The sequence below is a fragment of the Gouania willdenowi genome, chromosome 4, assembly GCF_900634775.1.
Source record: "Gouania willdenowi chromosome 4, fGouWil2.1, whole genome shotgun sequence".
NCBI classification, from domain to species: Eukaryota; Metazoa; Chordata; class Actinopteri; order Blenniiformes; family Gobiesocidae; genus Gouania; species Gouania willdenowi.
Genome location: NC_041047.1, coordinates 11,938,665 through 11,960,350, shown reverse-complemented (window position 1 = coordinate 11,960,350; position 21,686 = coordinate 11,938,665). Strand labels below are relative to the sequence as shown.

General features: G+C 35.6%; 2 protein-coding genes and 1 long non-coding RNA gene across 5 annotated transcripts in view; 1 reads left to right on the top strand and 2 right to left on the bottom strand.

Annotated features, from left to right (window-relative positions):
* Positions 1–10,231, bottom strand: part of rabgap1l (RAB GTPase activating protein 1-like) — a 115,676-nt gene extending 105,445 nt beyond the window's left edge. For both annotated transcript variants that reach the window (XM_028445581.1, XM_028445582.1), the window contains exon 1: positions 10,097–10,231. The gene's annotated coding sequence lies outside the window, so the exon portion shown is untranslated. The remainder of the gene's footprint in view (positions 1–10,096) is intronic.
* On the top strand, positions 232–19,873 carry LOC114462663 (uncharacterized). Its single transcript, XR_003673993.1, has 4 exons — positions 232–243; positions 2,625–2,626; positions 15,467–15,472; positions 19,750–19,873. It is a non-coding gene; the product is annotated as an uncharacterized LOC114462663 (long non-coding RNA).
* Positions 13,634–21,686, bottom strand: part of LOC114462657 (protein FAM163A-like) — a 29,137-nt gene continuing 21,084 nt past the window's right edge. For both annotated transcript variants that reach the window (XM_028445681.1, XM_028445679.1), the window contains 4 exons: positions 16,877–16,969; positions 16,775–16,796; positions 15,461–15,577; positions 13,634–14,409 (listed from right to left, as the gene is read on the bottom strand). In XM_028445681.1, the coding sequence (XP_028301482.1) occupies positions 14,011–14,409; positions 15,461–15,553 (492 nt within the window). In that variant the 5' untranslated portion in view covers positions 15,554–15,577; positions 16,775–16,796; positions 16,877–16,969 and the 3' untranslated portion in view covers positions 13,634–14,010. The remainder of the gene's footprint in view (positions 14,410–15,460; positions 15,578–16,774; positions 16,797–16,876; positions 16,970–21,686) is intronic.

The window sequence follows — 21,686 nt, the reverse complement described above, 5'->3', positions numbered from 1 at the left end:
ACCAATCTTTAAGGATCTTTGCCATACAAAGACATAACAAAAACAGGCCACAGGACATTCTGGTTTTACAGCATGCATTTTGAGTCTCCAAGCACAGCCCAAGCTATTCTTAGCACATGATACCTGCCAATAAGTGAAGAGGGTTAGTTCATCCAACCTCAAATCTGCTATGGCACAATACCTTATAATAGCCACATTCCTACTGTGTGCTAAAAGCCCTATATACGTCATCATTGTTTGTCTGTGAAGGGTGTGAACGGTGGTGTGATTAAGTAGCGTCCAAATGGGGCTTCTGTTCCAGTTATGATCCCAGTTGACCTCTTTAAATTATACATTTTACCAACTTCAAAAGATTACTGTAGATGTCACGTAGAACTGTTCTGGGCTGTATTCACAAACCAAGGTTTGTATTTGTTCATATGTATAATTTCGAATCGGTTCCAGAATCGGATAAGCATCTATTAAGAACTGGTGATGTTAAAGTTTGGGTAATATTAACACAAAAAAAAACTGTGATGTGTTCTATTTTACTTTTGAAAAAGCTTGTGTGCATGTTTTTAAAAGATATACACAATCAATTAGTTGACAATTAGGTCCATTTAAACCCTTTCGCAACATATACATTGGACAGCTCTGACAGTAGGGCTGAACGATTTAGGAAAATAATCTAATTGTGATGTTATTCCTCAATAGTGCGATTGCAATTTAATATGTGATTAGTTTCTCAAGGGCCTCTTGTCATGTATTTTTCAATGAACACAAGCAATAAATCACTTTGTCTCATAATAAACAATTTCAGATTTATTCTAACTATAGATAAATATAAAATATAAATTTTAAAGCACAGATAACAATAAAGCAAACAAATCTGTGGCTTTACCTCTTCAACATATCTAACTAACTTCACGTTTCATGAAACATGTAAACATGTGGACTGCACTTCTTAAACACTCTGAACTTAACAGGACAGTACACGACAGTACAAGAATTTTTTTTTTATATGATATTGCGTAATATCGCAAATGCAATAAATCATTCAGCCTTATCCGACAGTATGTTTTACTTCTTTCTAGTGTTATTTTTTGTGGTTTAGTATTTTCAAATAAATCGGTCAAACCCTAAAGCAGCCCTGTGCACACGATGGTGAGAACATTAAGACAGAAACTCTAATACACAATAATTTGACTGTCTTCATTAGAGTTTTTGAAGCTCTCAAAACTCAATAGCTAAAAGTAAGCCCTGGATGGGAGATTCACTTCGTGGTATTCCAAGTATTCCTGAACTAAGACAATTACACACAAAGAGGAACACAAACACACATAATATTGCTGCAGAGTCATGTGCCCCAGTCACACTTTTTCAATTAGATAGCGCAAAACAGAAAAGCACAAAAGACACACAGTAGTATGAAGGAACATGGATGAATATGTCAATTAGAGGCTAAACCAATCTGACAATATATTACTGTGTAAAATAAATGTTCAAAAATACAGAACATTTCCTAATCTGATAAACATTCCACAAACACAATTGGACATTTATATGTATTTAAATAAATATTATTTTCTGAAACTCTGACACACCACAAAATCCCTGACCACCTAACTCTACAAACATCCAAAACCAATACATCTGTTTACTACGCCAACAGTATATTGCAAATTAATATCATACATATCTTTAATTGTTTATATAATTCATATATATTATAAAATCAAACGGCATTGTGTCAAAAAGCCATTTCAGTTTAGGTTCGTAATCATTTCTCGCTGAAGCTGATCTATTTAATGCGTCTGAATCACATGTATGAGGACGATGATGCACCTTTCCTGTTTAGTCAGAGTAAGTTTAATTCTATTTTAATCAACCATGTCTTGAACCACCGGTCCATCTTAAGTTGACCATACAAATCAATTTGCCATAGCATCATAAAGCACAACTGAGAATAGGTGGTGTGGAAAAAAAGTCAACATTTTGAAATTACATAGTTTTGGAGTCAATTTGAGAAACGTTTTTATTTAAAAATCTGTATTTGTTTTAAAAATACATTTGCCAAAAAGAGTGGTCCGCTGACCACTCTTACGGTAGGCCTGGGAAATATATTAAGAATTCTATTTTGGCGGCACATGCTGATGACGATATCATTTGTGATTGGCTAAAATAAATCATAGCGGACAGGCGCTTCGCCCAATCAGCTTCAAGCATTCTGTTCATGTCCCTCCCTGGTTCCGAAAGGATTTGCCAGACACAGATCCAGATCGATGTGGAGAACTTGAGTTAGAGGGAGGGCCACACATCAATCTGGCTCTTGCCAGGTTATCATATATCGCCATTTTGAGAAAAAAACATAAAAACATGACTCTTAATCCATATCTCGCTCAGCCCTACGGTCATAAGTGATTGAACATATATCAATCAATAACAGATTGGTCACTTTAGAACCAAGCCATGTTATTACTTGTTCCAACTCTTGGGCAGCTCAGTTTTTTCCATTAGCAGTAACCGCAGCAGCAGCAGCAGCGGCACTATTACCACTGCCCTGCACGTCACCAGCCTGTTGCATCAGTCAATGTGGGCTTCCAAAGAACTCTGTGACAAACCTCTGGCTGTGCAGAAAATGTGAGCGGTCAGTGTGTGTCAGACAGCCCACACCCACACCGAGCAGTCTATGGTAGGTCTTAAAGGATGCTGGTGTTTCTATAAGGTGACATACCTTTACCATCCACCATCCACTCACTGCAGGGTCATAACGTCCAACCTTATCACAGTGAATGGATGTTGGATAACTCACTGTCACAGCAATAAACCTTCTAAAGAGCTGAGTGATTTTAAAATAGCTAAAGATGATACACAAAGTCTGGCATTTCCTTAATAGGTCACTTTTGGGTTGAACTTGTGTTTTATGTGGCAGACGTGGCTTATCCACTGCCTTCATAGTGACTGCATAGCTGTGCTGCGTTTTTTTTTTTTTTACAGTCTGCTGCTTCGTCACCCTATTATGTCTAAAGTGTGTTTTTTACCTACTGGTGCACTAACATTTGGCCTTTATTTGGCTCTAGCTTGTTTAAAGACTAGATTTGTCCACATTTAGTTTGACATTTTCTCAGTTCCTGCAGCGCTTTGCAGAAACTCTTTCGTGCCATTAGCAGACAGATCAGTTTTTTTTTGTCTTCACAGCACAACAAAGATTTGATCGCTTCATTAAAAACTCAGTTCCATCATGAGGGGAAAGGCTTAATTTTATTAAAAACACTAGTATCTGTTAAGGTAATGCTTCATCCTTTGGTGTTTAATATCACATTCCCCATCAGTGATAAAGGTCATGTTTGAGTACAATCCAAAAAATAAAAAAATCCTCTGCAAAAGACACAGCTGTTAAAATTAGAAGGCCTTGGGTTTTTAGATATGTCACTGCAATAAACCCATATAAATTATTGATGTGCAATCTGAAGTGACGCCTAAACTACTGATAAAAAGCTTTTTGTTTTTCCAACAATAGTGCTGGTTGAATATAAACAAAGATCTGCCATATATCCTATCTGGTAAACATGTCAGTCCCTAAAAATTGTAATACAGTTTTTTGGGGTTTGGGCCTTCAGTAAACAACTTTGCATAATGCTCATGTCCCTGTAATTTGATCAGCTTTGAGATATGTATATAGACTGCTCACATCCCTAATGATTAGTCACGTATGCATTGGTTCTTTGGTGACAGCGTCTTGAAATCTGAAAAAAATCCTTTTTTGACTATTTTAATTTCATCTCACTGCTTGTGGGAATGTAAGAAGAAAAAAAAAACTGATCTCTGTTTTAATTTATAGTATAAAGGTTACTCTTTCATGGGATTTAAAACTATTTCTTAATGCGACTTCTTTTTTTTTTTTTTGGACCCCAACTTTGGGTTATTTCACCACTTGTGGATAGGGATGTGGGAAAAAAATCGATTCACATAAGAATAGCGATTCTGATCATCCACAATTCTGAGTTGATTCGTAAACTACAAATATCGATTTAAAAAAAAAAAAAATAATTAACTTACTTAACTAGCCCTAACCCTTTTTTTGTTGTTGTTTTATTGGTTTTCAGGCATACAAGACATAAGACAGGGACAAGCAACACTGTGATAACCCGACAGCATACACCCAGAGAACAATGGGATGTATAGTGGAGAAAATGTAGATTATAACGAAATAAGATATAATAATAAAAAGAAGAATAATAAGAATTAAAAAAAAAAAATCTACATTGACTCAGCCTTGAACTTATTCTATTCTTGTATGCACTGAGAGTTGAGACTTACTTCTGGACGAAAGGAGCAGCTGGCCTAAGCTTTTATTTAGGCTATTTTATTTATTCATTGTACAGTAAGTATGTTTTTATTTGTTTAGCATGAATAAATGTTACCTTGTGTCTTAAGTTTGCCTTTGTGTGATTACATCATTGGAATCAGTTTATTTAAAATTATCTTATACAAACTGTATTGTTTTGATGCCATAATTTTCCTTAACACAATATGCATTGTATCAATTTTTGAATAGAGAATCGGTTAAAATGAGAATCAATTTTGAATCGAATCGTGACCCTAAGAATCAGAATTGAATCAAATCGTGAGACACCCAAAGATGTACATCCCTGCTTGTGGATATTGAAAACCCTTGTTGTTTTTCTTGAAAATTGTCATATCCACACCTCAGTAAATTGGCCATATCTCAAAAAGTATTCATCCGATCAAACTAAAAATGTACGGTGTGCCTATTGAATAATCAAGGAACAATTGGTAAAAAATTTCGGAATTATTTGAGACCAAAGTGCGTGAGCCATTTGTGAAATGATCTGGAATGACCCACATAGTAGTACAGACACAGTGACCAGAAAAAACTTTGCTGTAAGCCACAAAATTCTCTTAGACAATTTGCAAGTCCACATCACCACTACATATAATATTACTGTATACAATAGCGTTAAAGTAATTATAGAAATGCTTCCAAGTAGCCACTTTGTCTGTTGTTTTGTGTCTGGGTCACTGGATACATCCGTAGAAACTTCCGCTAACTTGACGCTACTACCAGAGACAAAAACCGTTCAGTCTGCACCAAAGTCAACACATTCCATGTTACAGATAATAAACTACATTTAGTGTCTGAAGCTGTGCAAGCACACAACTTATTCACTGGTCACGCACAAAGCACTATGTCAAAGCTTGTTTGTGTCCCATTCAAATGAGTTTATATACAGCACTGGAGGAAGTATTGAGGTTAGACCTGATGTCCAGTGTTGTGTCAGCATGCACTACTCCCAGAAAACAAAGAATAAAAATGTCTTAACAGTCTTAGTATGATCAATAGATATCTGTAATGTATACTGTGCAAAGAAATGGCATTTTTTGATTACAAGAAAACATACATTTAAAAATGTATTTAAAAAATAAATAAAACAAGGGCAACAGCAGAGATAATATTAAATTATTAGAGGTTAAAATTAATTAATTAATAAATTAAAACATATACCCAAGTAATTTACCAATTAATTACTTATTCTGTGATTTTTTTTTTTTAAGGAAATACTGATTCCAGCTTCTTAAATGAAAGAATTACTGTATATAGTTGTTAAAACACGCAAACACAATTTAGAGGCTCTTCAGGTATGAGCGTTGATCCTTTAAATGTCTTCTTCAGTTTAAAATCAGAGACACAGTCTGGTTCCAGTGTCATTCTGACACAAATCATTGAAAATAATCCAAAGCTAATCAAATAGAGCCTGAAACTTTGTGATTTGCAGTTGTGCTAAAAGGATAACAAATACACTCATTAGCTCAAGAGAATTGTCATTTAAACCAGTGGTTCTCAACATTTTCAGCCCGTGAACCCCAAAATAAAGGTGTCAGAGACTGGGGACCCCAACTGTACACAGACATGAACATTCAAGAACAGTCAGGGCCCATCCATAAATTCAGCAAAATAATGGTCCATTGTTCTATGAATCTGTGATAACCACATTTATCTATTTATCTGAATGATATCCACTGTTATCCAGGAAGCTTATTAATTGTGCCATCGTACATAGTGATCTTAAAGATGTAAATCCTAGTTTTAATCAGAAAAAAATGGATGAAAGAAACCAAAAATGGTGGAAAAGGTGGTGAAATGGGATTTTAAAAAACATAAAAATTGGTTGAGTTGTAAAATAGAGTGGCTAAAAACAAACAGAAAAAGTGGTAAAAATGGGTTCAAAGTGTCAATATTGGCTTAAATGTGGCAGAAAAAAGTATGAACACCTTGTTTAAACTGGCAAATGTTGGGCATGACAAATCATGAATGTGGTTAAATTGGCAAAAAATAAGCATGAAATATGGTGAAAAGAGTTTAAAGTGCCTATAAGTAGGTCAACATATGCAACATCAGGTGGGAAAAGTGGTGGAAAATGTCTTGAAAGTGGAAAAAATGTGCAAAAAATGCATTGATATTTGATGAAGCGGCAGCTTCACAGTGTCTCACGACCCCATGGTTGAGAACCCGATTTAGAACCCACACACATATGATACAAGATTCAGATCCTCAGTCTTCTTATTCTTCTTAGATAGTCAGGGGTCAAGCATAGCTACCTATTTAAAATATGCAGGACAAAATACTGATACATGCTGTCTCCCTGGTAGGTTTACTGTCCATCACAGGGTTAACACAGAGTTAATCACATTCATACTCATGCAAACACTTGGGCAGACATGCAAACCTGAGCTCATAGACAGCATTTCATTTCCTGGTTTTAGTGCAGTAGCCTATTACAGCACGACAACACATCCTAAAACAAAGCAAAGTTGACTTTAAGGGAAGCAACCATGGGATTAAGGTTGACATTTCCTCCAAATTCCCCACATTTCAATCCAGTCGAGCATCTGTGGAATGGGCTGGAGGACAAAATGATCAGATTTTGTTTAGCATCTCTGCATAAATGCATGTCAAATGAGTGAGTTTTCTTCAGGTGCACTTATTAGTCCTTTACAGCACTAAGACAAATATGTTTAGATTCACTCGAGTTTCTAAATCAACAGTAGAGTCAAAAACAAACAGCAAATCTACCTAAATCTAATAAAGTCTATGCTTTTAGGATATGTGGATCAGAATATTAGTTATAATGCTAAATATAATTACTATTAATAATGTGTGTTTTTTGTCATGTATTTCTACAATTATTACTATGTAACTGTTGACGCTGTTGCTGTTGATTGAAATAATTAATGTTACTGCAATTACTACTGTTATCTCTGTGGTAATAATGCAGTTCTAGCTGAGAAAACTCAACATTTTAAACTCAAGCCTTAAAAACACCCTTAGTTAAATCTGACTTCTTCCCAGTTAAGAACTCTTTGTTTGTGAAAGATTATTCAACAACGTTTCCCCCTCATCAGCAAAAGACATTTTGCTTAAATGATAAACAGTGTAAATCCCAGTGTTGATCTTTCATGTGATGAAAATTATATAGTATTAAGTTAACTGAATGTGATTGGTTCATGCTTGTCTTGGCCATTTTATTCTCACTAAAAAACCTATAATTTCCTTGAAGGGTCACAGATTATTGGTTGTAAATCATTTTGAAACATAAATACTAGTTTAAAGTTTTATAATACAGATTTTTTTTCCCCTTACTTTATTTGACAGGTTTGGTCAAACCAACTTGATTTGGAATTTCAAGGAATAATAAAAAAGTAACCAGGTTTGATACTGACTCGTCCCATCACTGTGAAACTGAATTTATTAAACTTTGCATCATTTACCCACTAACAGAAAATGTTAGCTGATTTTATATGGACGTGAGAAAGATTATCTTTACCCTACAGTACCCATTAGGAGTGTGACGATATCTCGATGCGGCGATATATCACGATATTTTTCCGCACAATCGATTATCGATATGCTTGCGCTAAGTATTGATTTTTTTATTTATTTATTACTTCTTTTAAAACCTTTTCTGCTTTTTTACTAAAATGTGCAGGAAGGTCTTCAAAAAAAATTTGTCACTGTTTGTTGAAAGAACCAATATATTGTTTACTGGAATATTGCACTATACTGGTGTCACTGGTAAGAAAGACCCTATTTTTTGTTTACAGAAAGCACTATTGGAGATACTTATTCGTTTACATTGGTATGTTGACACTTATTTACAGAAATGTTGCACTAAAATAGTGTCACTGTTAATAGGATACTTTTTCAATTAATATAAACAAATATACAAATATAATGAATATAAATCCATAATGACAGTGAAGAGCCACACTGTTAGTGCAGCGCACAGCAGGAGGCGGAGCTTTTATTCTCGCTCAGATCTGATCCACTTCATAACTTGGTAACGATCAGGTTGCTGAAGTTCAAAAAAATGAATAATTAAAATCCATAATTCAGACCAAAGACAACACTGTTGTTACAGAAAAGGCAAGAATGAGAAGAGAACTCAGGCAGGAAGCTGCTGAGACTATTAATGCGCAACATTATTTATTATATTAATCCATTGGATGATAAACGGACAGCGCTCTGCAGTTAAACTTTATTACAGCACACACGTGTTTCTATTCAAGTAGAACTCTATCACACACACTGGGATGAGAGCACATCGTGCATGTTCCTGCTGATAATGTCAGCCCCAGCGTATGAATTAATTAATGAATTAATTACTTCAGCCATCCGTGCACACAGGCTTCATCAGCTGACTGTAAATCAGTCCATTAGATATAAATCTATATCTTTCCTAAAGGATGCCATCGGTAAATGAAAGGATTGCATTTATAATTAATAATCTTATTTATAAATTCAGCTGTCAGATCTGCACCAACCAGGATCATCTAACAATGGGCAGGTCATTTTCTAAGAGATCTGATTGGTCAGGAGGCGGAGCTTCAGAACTCGCTAACATCCAAGCCAGAGAAAAGGTTAGCCGTTAGCATCAATTGCCATCGTGATTAAGCTTCAGCGAGCTTTGTAGTCCAGCACACACTGATTAAATCCTGGAATTTAGTGCTATAAGAGGTAATCTAGATTCATAGTATACCCCCTAAAAGTAGGATTAACTTGTTTTTTACATTGAGATGCTTATTATAATATATTTATTAGTGACCTAAAATTAGGTTGGTGGGGAGGGGTTCTTTGTATAAAATGGTAATGGTGATGATTAATATTGGAAACCAGAAATGTAGTATTGGACAATATTGACAAAAAGCTAATAACAAACATCCCCATTTAGAGTATCGTGTATCCTGGATTACTTTGATTTGTGTACCTCTGATTGAATATCATTGAATTAAAGAATAATTTTTGCTAATTCCAATGTTTTAACTATTACTATTGTTTTTTCACATTAAAATTACATTTAGCACTTCAACTAAAAATAAAATAAATAAATAATAATAAAATACATTAAAACAATATAAAATAAAAAAATATATAACTTCAAATATTAACATTATCACAACTACTATGCTATGTATCACGGGTGCTATAACTATAGTTTTCATTGTTTAAAGGTACTTTAGTGCAGGTTGTTGACTGAGTGATAACATTAATAAGTGTAGTAAACTGTGATTGCTTGTGTCTAATGTCCACAGGCCTGAATGGAGTGTCTACAAATCTGCTAAATAATCAAACTATATGACGATCTAAAAGATATCAGCTTCTTCAAACCCTTTTGTTACCCACAATAAACATGCCAGCTAATAAAACGCCCATCACAGCCACACAGAACAAGGTAGAATAATGCAACAACACAAAAGCTAGCATGTGGCTAACTCATCCGTCCAGTCTGAACAGTTTTCACCTGCTTGTAATGACAGCTACACAGATTCGTGCCCAACACCTGGACAAACAGGTTAATAAGCTGTCCGTGCAGGTGTGTGAGAGGCTGTCCCTGCTGACCAAACATGACTTAGGCTAATGCTAACCTAATCAGCTCGAAGTCCAAAACAGTTGAAGGATCACTCTGAGCCATACACAGCGACACCCACCCGGCTCCAGAGGGAGAAGCCGCGGTAAAGAAGAGGGAAAACTAAGTGTCAGTGCTCGCTCTAACAATGTCGTGGGTGTCTGTGTGTTTTTCCAGAGCTGTCAACTTACTTGTTTGCAGCGTTGTGGTGTTTTTAAATCTGCTGTTTTAACATGAGTTTTAGCGAAGATCGTATGTGTCCGACAGGATGAATCACTCCGGAGTTCCGCGGTTGGTTTTCCGGTTGGGAACCGGAGCAGAGGATCACGCATGCGCAGTACATAGTTTTGTCATTTTCGCTGGAATGGAAGGATGAAATAAAACAAAGCAGCAGCAGCAGCAACATAAACCAGTTTAAAAACATTTTTAAATCATATATATTTAGTAGGAATAAGAAAGAAAAGCAACAATTTCACCTGGGACAGCAATAATATTTAATTTGTAAATAATGGGATAAACTATATTATTAATATAATACTTAATCAATAAACATAATAAACGGCATGTATTGTGATAGAGTATTATATTATGAATTTAAATATTGCCACACTATATTTTGTATTTAAAATGTAATTGATGAAATTTGTGTAGTAAATATTAAATCGTAAAATATTATTATATACATGTCATGTACATGCATGTATATATATATATATGTATATGTTTGATGTGTATGTATCAACTGTATATATAGAATATGTATTGAATGTTTTAAAAAAAAAAATAGCAATATCAGTTTCCTAATATTTTTTTAAAATTTTGTTTGTGATATTATCTAGAAAACCTAGTTTTTTGTTTTGGTTTTTTGTGATGGGGTTGGTGTTTATATGTTTTTGCTTCAACCTACACCCTTAGGGCTGATTAGTTGTTTGTTCTGTTTTTTGTTTTTCTGAAGACTGCCAAAGTGAAATTCAAATTCAATTCAATTCTGTAACAAGACATTTATTATAACTCATTATCAGACGCTATTTCTCTGACCTAAAATAGGATGTGTATTCACACACATAATTAAGTTGTAGTCTTATGCAGTTCCAAACCTTCTTGTTATTACTGCCATTATGGTTCAACATTAGATTTAAATTCAGATTTGAAGGTTATATGAAGTTAAATTATCCAGGAAGTTGGTGTCAGAGCCCAATGTTTCAAAATAGAAGCTGTTGAAAGAAAATAAGTAAATAAATAAAAATCTTATCTCAATCTTAATCCTACAAATAATTAATTACACAATCTTAATGAGATATTATTCTGACAATTCCTTCTGAATGTTCTCTTTGATTTAAGTTTCTATAAAAGCGCTTTTAAATAAAATATTTAAATTTTTTAAAAATTAAGAAAGGCTATTTTTTTAATTTTATTTTGCTTTCAAAATAAAAGTCTTACCATGATCTTGTCCTTGCACTCTGTCCAAGATGTACTCTCAATTATTTGTATTATTCAATGCTACTCAATCACAACCAAATCATACAAATTTTAAATATACAAAAAATGTAGTGTGTGTGTGTAGCTGTCAATCATGACGCCATAAAAGTTTATTCAAGCAGTTACAAATCTTTAATAGTCAAAAGGTAACACCGTCAAACATCGTTGTTTCAGTATTCCTTGTGTATTTTATTCACATTTCTAGAAATCTTTTTATGCATTATGAGTATTACTGGTTAAAGTAGTAAAACATGTAGTTAATGCAGTATCTGATGAAACAACACTAAATCTGTGGTAATATGTTTTTTTTTTTTTACAAAACCTTTTCATTTCAATGAACATTGGACATTAACAGTTTTTCAGTTATATATATATATGTGTGTATTTGTTGTTTTTTTGTCTGTGAATTCAGAGGTAAAATTCTAAGATGTAGATGCACATGTTTTCATGGATAAAAATGTAACAGACGTAAATCAGATTTTTGCTTTTCTGAAGTGTTGACACAAAGCCTGTGTTGCACTATTCAGGACCTGAAGGTTTCCTGGGTACATACAAAAAATACCAAAAACCTATGGTGTGTCATGGCAAGCAATGCACGTGTTTTGAATAAGTTTGATAAACACCAACCACACAAAGAAAGACGCCTCACAAAACTCCCCCTCCAAAAAAAAAATAAAAATAGGAAATCAAAAGCAAATGTTATTTGAGTATCTTATGATGAATTATTACAGGGGTGTAGAGGACGAGAGTCAACAAATTCACACAAATGAGTAATCCAATGTTCTTTCATTGGTCACAAAGTTAAGTTCATTGCTTCCTGGTGAATATTTACATTTCAAACTTTTTGCATTTCTGTCAGTTTAGAGAAAGCCGCTGAGTTCATTTCAAGCGTCCAACAGTTATTCACTAGTTTACACATCATAGGGTCGGCTACAATAAGAGGCTTTCTATTCCATTTACCTGTGTGCCTCATCTACATGTGCAGCGTTATTATACTCTAGCGCTCACCATATTCCTCCTGTGTACCTGTTGAAGAAGGTAGAAGATGAAGAAGAACTGCAGTGGTTTTCTCCACAGCTTGCATAGAGAAATTTCTTCATTTTTATCCTGCAGGATCCAAAAAAATCCCCCCTGGGGGAATGAATAAAGTATATCTATCTATAATCACATGATACAGAGGACTTTGTCGCGTTTTCCAAATACATTCCGAGTCTTTGTTCTTTATATCGCCTCACGTATTTTGTCAACCTTGCAACATGTTTCATCACTGGACATTTTGGCAGTCACTGGGAAGTACATAGATAGCCCTCAGTAAAGTCATTAACAGTCTTCATGATTAAATCCCTTCATGATTAAGTATAAGGGTTTGTTTTACAGACACCGCTCATCTGTTGTCATAAAAATATTTCTTTACGTTGGTGAACATACAGAGGTAAGCAAGTGAAAAGTATAAAATGACAAAAAATTGTTTTTTTTTTACTCTTCAGATATGCCTAAATCTACTCTAACTGTATGCTTTGATTTAATGTGATATAGTACCAACAGCCAACTTTTATTCAGCAGATCCTCCAGCAGCAGTAGGTGTTAACATAATGCTGTGGTCATATGTTAAGGTTCAAATAAAGTTGTTTTTTTTTTCAGGCAATTTGATCTCCTGATGTGTTTCGACTGTCAACAGCCAGTCTTCCTCAGAGGTGATTGCTTTGATGCATCCCTACGAGTTCTCTCATACATCAAAGAAATCCCCTCTGAGGAAGACTGGCAGTCAGGGGTGGACTGTTCATCTGGCATACCGGGCATCGTCCCGGTGGGCCGGTCCGGTTCGCTACACTTTTTTTTGACGAGTGAGTGGAGGCAGATATGGTAACAGGTGGCCAAAAATGGTCCAAAAGTGGCAAAAATGTGGTAAGAAAAGAGTGAAAAGCGAATAAAATGGGCCAATAGCAGTTGAGAGAGGGCAAAATATGGGCAAATAAAGAGGAACCATGTGGTATGTAATGGCAAAGGGTAGTTTTAATGGGCAAAATGTGGCAAACAATAGTGGAAAAGGTGCAAAATGTGGAACAAAAAGAGGCCAATTGTAGGGAAAAAAGGAAACAACTAAGTGGTATTTATTAGGAAATATTTAACTTATTTGGTTGAAAAGGGCCAAAAAACTTAAAGATAGGACAAAATTTGATAAAAGGGTCACAAAGAACTTGCAAAAATGGACAAAAATAAGGAAAAAGGGGAAATTTATTGGCAAAAAGAAGCAAAAGTTTTTTTAAAAATGGGCAAAATGGCCAAAGGAAATAGGGTAAAAAAGGGGTTAAAAAAGTTTCCCCCTTTTAAGGTTTTCTGGGGGAATAATAGTAATAATAGCCACATATTGAACATCACTGACTGATGATAATGTAGTGGGTACAAAATGCCAGAGCTGAATTGATGTCCCAGTCCACCCCTAACTGGGACATGTCAGGAGATACAATTTCCTGAAAAAAACTTGTCTAAATAATGAAAACCTTAATATATATTTCAAAAGAGAAGACAAAATGAACTTGCTGGAATTATGTTGTGGTCATGTTTGTCATGGTGCTGGTGTGTGTAAATGAAAAGACGATAGTGTCTGTTTGGGGGGGGGGGGTTGTTACACCTCGGTGCTGATGGCTTGTGTGTTGGTGTAGATCTCCGATGGTCGTTCACGCCGTGCGTCCCTCAGCAGGGTTCCTCGGACGGCGGGCAGCGGCATGGCCAGAGCCTGGTTGTCATAGTGTGTGGGCATGAAAGTGATGCGCTCGCCACCGTTACGCATCTCATCGGTGGTGCGGATGTAGAAGGGTGAGTTGTAGGGTGAGCAGCTGGGACAATAGCCGTGCCGCCCCCCTGGGATCTTACTAGGGTTGGATGGAGCTGGAGGCTCGGGTGGGGACAGGGAGAGGGGGTTGATGATGGATCCATCCAGGCCAGGGACGCTGCGGGCGTTGCAGGCAAAGTGTTGCTGAGAGATGGAGCCGCTGTCAGATCCATTCTTCTTACAGCAGTAGTACTTCAAAGAGAGAAGTTCAGTGTGAGTAAAGGAGACAAATCAGGGCCAAACCCAATAACACCTGTCAATAAACTCACCTCCCATTAGTTTTGGTTCCTGTGTCCTGTTCTTTGCATGGTTTAATTAATGCCTTTATCTCTATTACCCTCCCATTATCACCAACATATTTTACCCTTGGGGTCAATCTGACCCCAGGGATATTTGCCTCCAAAAAATTATTTTCAGAAAATTGTTGACCACGTTTTTGTTGAATACATAATCCTGCTCTATCCAAGTCATTGTCATTGTGTCCTTGGGCAAGGCACTTTACCCATATTGCCTTGTATGAATGGATATGAATTGTGCATGACTGTTGGTGGTTGTCAGAGGGACCTTAGGTGCGAAGTGGCAGCCACGCTTCTGTCATTATGCCCCAAGGCAGCTGGGGCTACAATGTAGCTTACCACCACCTTTATGATTTTGTGAATGAATAATGGTTTCTTAAACGTGCTTTGAGTCTCCTCAAAAAAAGCTCTTCATAAATTTAAGTCTGTTTGCAATGTGGGATGTAGAATGCCGTAAACGTTTGCAAATTAGTGTTTTCTTGTGTTTTAACCCCAAAGTGAATTCCCAACACATTTCTGGTGTTTTCACAAACAAAAGTTGTAGCAAAACAATGGTGTAGGTTTATTTCGGGATTTATACAGAAAGACCTAAATTCAGCCAAAATGTAATGTCTTTAGGAGTGACGTGACCTCATGGGGAATACCAGGAAAAAACTAGAACAAAAATAGTAAATCACTGTCCTCCTTGTCTGGCAAAGAAACACAAGAAATCCCAGTAAGAATCAAGGAAAAATGTATATGCATCTGTCTAAGGAACTGTACACCCCACAATGCAATGCACAAAACTTTTCCGACATGTTTCCAGTGAGATCGAAACAAACTTCCGAGCTGCAATTTCAACTTTATAAATTTCTTTGTCAGTATATCATCTTTGATTTATTGGTCTACGTACGTGGCCTAAACGATGTCTTTATTTGATTTAGTGATAATAGAGAGGGTAGCCTTACCTGGAGTCTACAGTAACAGAGCACAGCTATGATACACAGAAGTATCACTGTGGCCAGTATTCCTCCGGTTATGACAACAGTTCCAGCTGTCATCCGACCAGCTCTCCATCAAAAACTCTGTAACGGACACAAAGACAGACCACATCGTCAACCTTTGACTTGTAGATTGTAGATAACAATAGTTCATTTAGTTTCATTCTTATTCTTATCACCGCAATCTTAGTTTCTATTGAATATTTCACCTAAAATTCCACTAATTTGAACTAAATTCAAGCAAATAATTTTACTTTGGTCCACTAAATCCAGAGAAGGTCATCGGCTGCAATCTGCCCTCCCTCCAGGACCTGTACGCCTCCAGGATTTTGAGGCGTGCAGGAAAGATTGTGGCCGACCCCTCCCACCCCGGTCATAAACTGTTTCAATCTCTCCCTTCTGGAAGGAGGTTTCGGTCCATCAGGACCAGAACCTCCAGACACAGAAACAGCTTCTTTCCCTCTGCCACCATCCACATGAACACACCCCAAGTCACCCACTGAACCCCTCCCCCCCCCCCCCCCCCCCCCCCACCCGATCACCACCTCCATGATGACATTATCTGCTGCACTGTATATACAAATTATACATATATTTATCCTTTATTCTCTATCTATCCTTTATTTATCCCTCATCCTTTATATTTATCATTATTATTATTATTCTGGCTGGGTTGTTTTTTTTTTTTTTTTTTTTTTTTTTTTTTGTGCACCAACTACCAAGACAAATTTCTTGTACTGTCCCTAAAACTGTACATAGCTATTAAAACATTTCTGATTCTGATTCTAAATCTGTGAGAGATTTAACAAACTAAAATGATTTTAATTTTTGTTAAAACTACTGTATATTGATAGGCTTTGATTTCCCACACAACATATAACTAAATGGCTCAATTAACATCATGTCCCGCCCCTTCACACTGATCCTTACTTAAAAACCGATTAGGGAATATTAGTTAATGTGAGGTTTTAAGAGTATTTTAATCAAGATTTGGTCTAATCTGATTGACTAAATTGATGCAATGTGTGGGTAAAAAATTTTCTTTAGCATGTCCAGGGGAGAAGAACAACATTGCTTCACATTTTGATAAAAAGTGAAACTTGATATGAATAAATAATTTGCTCCATTTAATCAAATGAATTGATAAATGTTATAATTTTGTACTCATTTGAATAACTTATTGGCTTAGCTCATAAAAGAGAAATCCTGAAGTTAGATGATGGGAGTTTGTTTGTTTTTGTTAGCTGATTTCATTGTAATTATAGATCTTAATATACTCACGTTTGGCAAAGTTGCTTAACACCTGAAAGCAGAAACATAATCAGACCATGTGAATTGATAAAGAGAATAGTACTGTATGTTGTTATAGCAATGCTGACTTACATCAGAAGAGTGTCTAAAGGTAGTTCTGCTGAATCAAATGCAGATCTGGGTTTAAACGTGAGATGTTTTACACGTCCACGCTGGAAAACATCCCTAAAGTTTAACAGAAAGAAGAGAGAAAAACATTTAAGTTTAGCTGTAATAACAGTGCATCCACTAGGGGGCACCATGAGACCTGTTCTATTTCTCTCTCTAGCCTTAAAGCCTGACTCAGAATGAGAGCAACAACTGCAGGAGGATAAAGCTTTCATTATATAAAAATATGAAACTATAGTAAATAAATGAAATGTAGACCTTCAGGTAAAAAATAAATACATTTGTGGGCACAAAATACAAATTTGTGGGCACAAAATACAAATTCGTGGGCACGAATTGGTATTTCGAGCCACATATAAAACATTCTTACCATGCCATGTCTGGGGCTCCGTACACATTAAAAAAAAATTACTATGCAGCAATTTATCTGGATGGAAAACCAAGAGCCATAAAGGCATCAGAAATGTTGGCATTAAAATAAATAACATAAAAAATGTGTATACACAGGATAGTGACTGTACAACAAGTAACCAATATTTTAGCTTATTTCAAAGCAGAAGACTTCAGCATGGAGAGAAAATATAGTTATGATATGATTTTTTTTACTTCACTTATTCTCTGCTATATCTCGTGTTTCCTTTAATATTTATTACTTGTTGTAACAAAAGAGTGTTTGTATCTAAATAAGAAAATAAATCTTCTAACAAAAAATTAAAATCAAATATTGATTACCTCCAGTGCTCTTGTTTTGAAAGTCTACAAGCAGAAGTTCTCATGTGTGTACAGCAATGGTTCTTAACCTTTTTTGGATCGTGACCCCATTGTGATATTACAAATTTCTGGTGACCCCGAACAATTTTTTTGCTTCTTTTAGAAATAGTTTTTAATCACATTTGTGATACTGTGTTTCAAATGCAGAGTGGCCACAATTAATGTACAAAGTCACAAATGCAGATATTCATTTTACTGCATTTTATCCATATATTTATTCATTCATTTTACTATATTTATATTTTTAAAAAGTAAAAGTATAAAATTGTTGTTTAAGATTGTGTGTTGTGTTTTCATTTGAAAAAGAATATACAGTTTTTTAGTAATCATTATTACTGTTTATCAATTACTAGACATTTCATGCCCCCCATTTAAATTCCAGAAACACTGATGTGCAGCAATAAAGGTAATTGAACATTTTTGTGTATTTCAGCTTGTTACCACACAGAAAGTTGTAACAATAATCAGGAAGTACCAACTTTACTACCACTGACTTTGGTGGTAGAGCCAAAAGAGATGTGCTATTTTTTTTTTTTTCACCCAACAATATATTGATTATTTTTTAGCTTTTACAACACACAACAACGGTACAAGCTCTCAGAAACATATCCGTGCTTCTGTTTCTTCACAAAGAATGACAACTTACAAAAGTGTACAGAGACTTCCATATTTCCAAGAAAAAAGAGACAAAAATGTAAAAAATAAATAAATTAAAAAAAACTCAAGCAAGGTACCCAAGTTCAGTGAGTCTCAAGAGTCCTCGGATAGGTCCAGACGTTCCACATATGTGATGAATGGCCTCCATATAGATTCAAACAAGTATTATTTTCCTTTTAGGAGATAAGTAATCCGTTCAACACCTGTTTAGCCCAATGTCCAATACTTGGAGCCCTACAGCTTTTCCAGTTCAGTGCAATCAGATGGATGGCATGTGGTATACCCGTGTCACATTTAATGTATTTGGGATAAATTCCCAAAATAAAAAAATCAGGTTCCCGAGTGAAGCCTTTTGGGATGATTCATTTTAAAGTTTTAATAACTGCCTCCCAAAATGACTGAATTCATTTTTTCTAACATCTTGATTAAAAAGAGTAACAAAGCCTTGCTGAGCTGTAATATACACACACCCTGAGCTCATAAACCATGCCTTCTGTCACAAACAGCAGTGTGCTTCAATTATTTGTTCAAACAAGGCACAATGGCATCTCAGCGACCCATCTTCATGCAATGCAATCTGTACTGTACACAAAACACGTATTCATAATTAATGCCAGCCGGATGACTTGTGCTGAAAATGAGGAAATTAAGTCACCACTGTCACGGCCTCATCCTTCACCCACACACACACACACACACGCACGTGTTTTATCTTGTGTTTACATGTTGCTCTGCAAGCATTTTGAGGCGGACTTGTGAGTTAGATTAATTTGAGTTTGCTTTATCTGCATCAGCATTGGCTCAGTGCAAACACACACACACACACACAGAGAGACATGCACGCTGAGAACAGACGCAGGCACAGAAAGTGTTGGATCAGCTACCACTGGGTCAGGATTAGTGAGACCCCCAAAAGCCCACACCGCCTGAGGAGCTCTGCACTGATAAGAGTCCCTCACACTCCATTGTGAACCATGGCTGCTCAAAAGAGGAATAGGCACCATCAGTTAGAAAAGATTGCTTTGGTTTGAATGCAATGCATGTAATGCTTCTGCAATAATAACATAAAAAAAATCAGATTTTCATTTTAAATATGTCTTAGTATCATAAAATGTGGCAAGGTGATAATAAATTAATTTTCCAGTAAAGTTTGAATAAAAATGTCAATGGGTTTTCATAGCACTTAATAGCAGTTAAGTTAGATTAAATAAAAAATATTACAAATCTACATTAACTAGGCCTGCATGCATTATGTACTATCCATGTGTTACTTTACACTACATTCATTGGTAATATTGCAGGCCAACAGTAAATGCTACACTCTTATTTAGTAACAGATTTAAACCAGCAGCCCACTTCTCTTTTATATACCCTTGGATAAAAAGTATTTAATTCTTCAGTCCATTAAGGCAGTGGTTCTCAACCTTTTCAGCCCGCGACCACCAAAATAAAGATGCCAGAGAGGGACCCCCACTGTACCTGAAGGTGGTTGAACACAGACATGAACATTGTAGAACAGACATGTAGTCAGGGTCATCTATAAGGGGGAATAAAGGGGAGAGATTTTTGGGACCCATCCATAAAGTCAGCAAAATGATGGTCCATTGTTCGATGAAACTCTGATGAAGATTATTGTTTTAATCAGAAATAAACTGGGTTAAAAATGGTGGAAAAGGTGGTGAAATGGGATTTTTAAAAACCACAAAAATTGCTTAAAAATTTAAAAGGCCCAAAACAGACAAAACAAGTGGTAAAAAGGGTTCAAATTGTCAATATTGGCTTAAAAGTGTCAGAAGAAAGTAGGAAATAGTTTAAACTGGCAAATAATGAGCATAACAAATCATGAATGAAAAAAAATAAGCATTTATAAAATGCTGAGAGCTGAAATTGTCTTAAAAGTGGGAAAAAAATGCAGACAAGGTATTGAAATTTGATTGAGAAGTGGCAGAAATGGGAGGAATTAAAAGGAGCAACAAATATGACATCAAACAGTGATGAAAATGTGTTAAAATATGGCAAGTTTGGTGTAGTTGCAGAAAAAGGGTAAAAATGAGCAAAAATGGACTAAAGACTTCCCGATAAGTGATTTTTCTGGATCCTCATCCATCAGTCTGAGGGTCCGTATAACTATTAACGTGATTTTGGGGACCAGCCTTTCACCTTAAAGAGACATTACTTTTTGTAGCCAAATTCTACTGCTCTCAGAGCAGCAAACAAAGAAAAAACAGCCCTCTCTATATATAAAAACAGAATTCTCAGTCACTGCTCAAATGTAATTTGTCTTATCTTGTTATCTGGTGCTCCCAAAGCTTCTCTCTGTCTGCTTCTTCGCTGTGTCACTGATGTGATGTTGGAGCCCAGCGTAGCAGTGTGTTTGGGGGAATCTTTTGTCCAAAGATTTGCCACTTTAGTGTGAAACCTTTCTTAATCTGTGAAAACAAATACGACTAAATCCAGTTAGGGTGGAAAACATCAGTTTTAGATTATTGAAAAGGTTTGATTTAGGAGATGCTTGGTGTTTTAGTCCAGGGCTCACATTTAACCTGCAGCTGAGCTTGCATGCTTGCACAGGTATATGTGAATTAATGATAGACCGATACATCGGCCAGCCGATATATTATCGGCCGATTTTTGCGGTTTTGGCCGATGTGGGCTGCTGCGTTCGCTGATTGGCATTATTTAATATTTGTTAAATATTTTTTACTTGTTCTTGTTCTACATCACCTAGTTTTATTATATGTTACATGTTTTTTTTTAACTTGTTCTTGTTCTACAACAGCTGTTTTTATTATTTGTTAAATATTTTTACTTGGTGTTGTTCTACCTCACCTTTGTTAATTTCAATAAATGTTCCTTCTTTAAAAATTGAGACTCGTACAATTTGTTATCATCATTGTGTAATTTTTATGATGTACATTGAGGGAGCCATGGTAGTGTCGGCTCCAAAAAGGCTAGTGGGAAAAAAAAAATCGGTATCGGCATCGGCCCTAAAAAAAATCCATATTGGTCGATTCCTAATTTGAATCATCATAAATTATGTACCATAACACAGGAAAATAAAATAGAAACATAAACATGTGATTACACTTGTAATGAATTGAATATATTAAAACACTGCTGATAGGACGGATCGATGGGACTTGGAATTTATTTTATCTTGAATTTTCTAACAATTAAAAAAGGTAATTTTGCAGGAATTTACATTAATGACTGAACAATGCAAACATTTATAATCAGCTAAATAACCTTGATTACCTGTTGTGCATATATTAATGTACTTCTGGAAAAAAAAAAACGTGGAAAAACTTTGATTCTTTTGTTACTTTATCACCTGCACACACTGAAA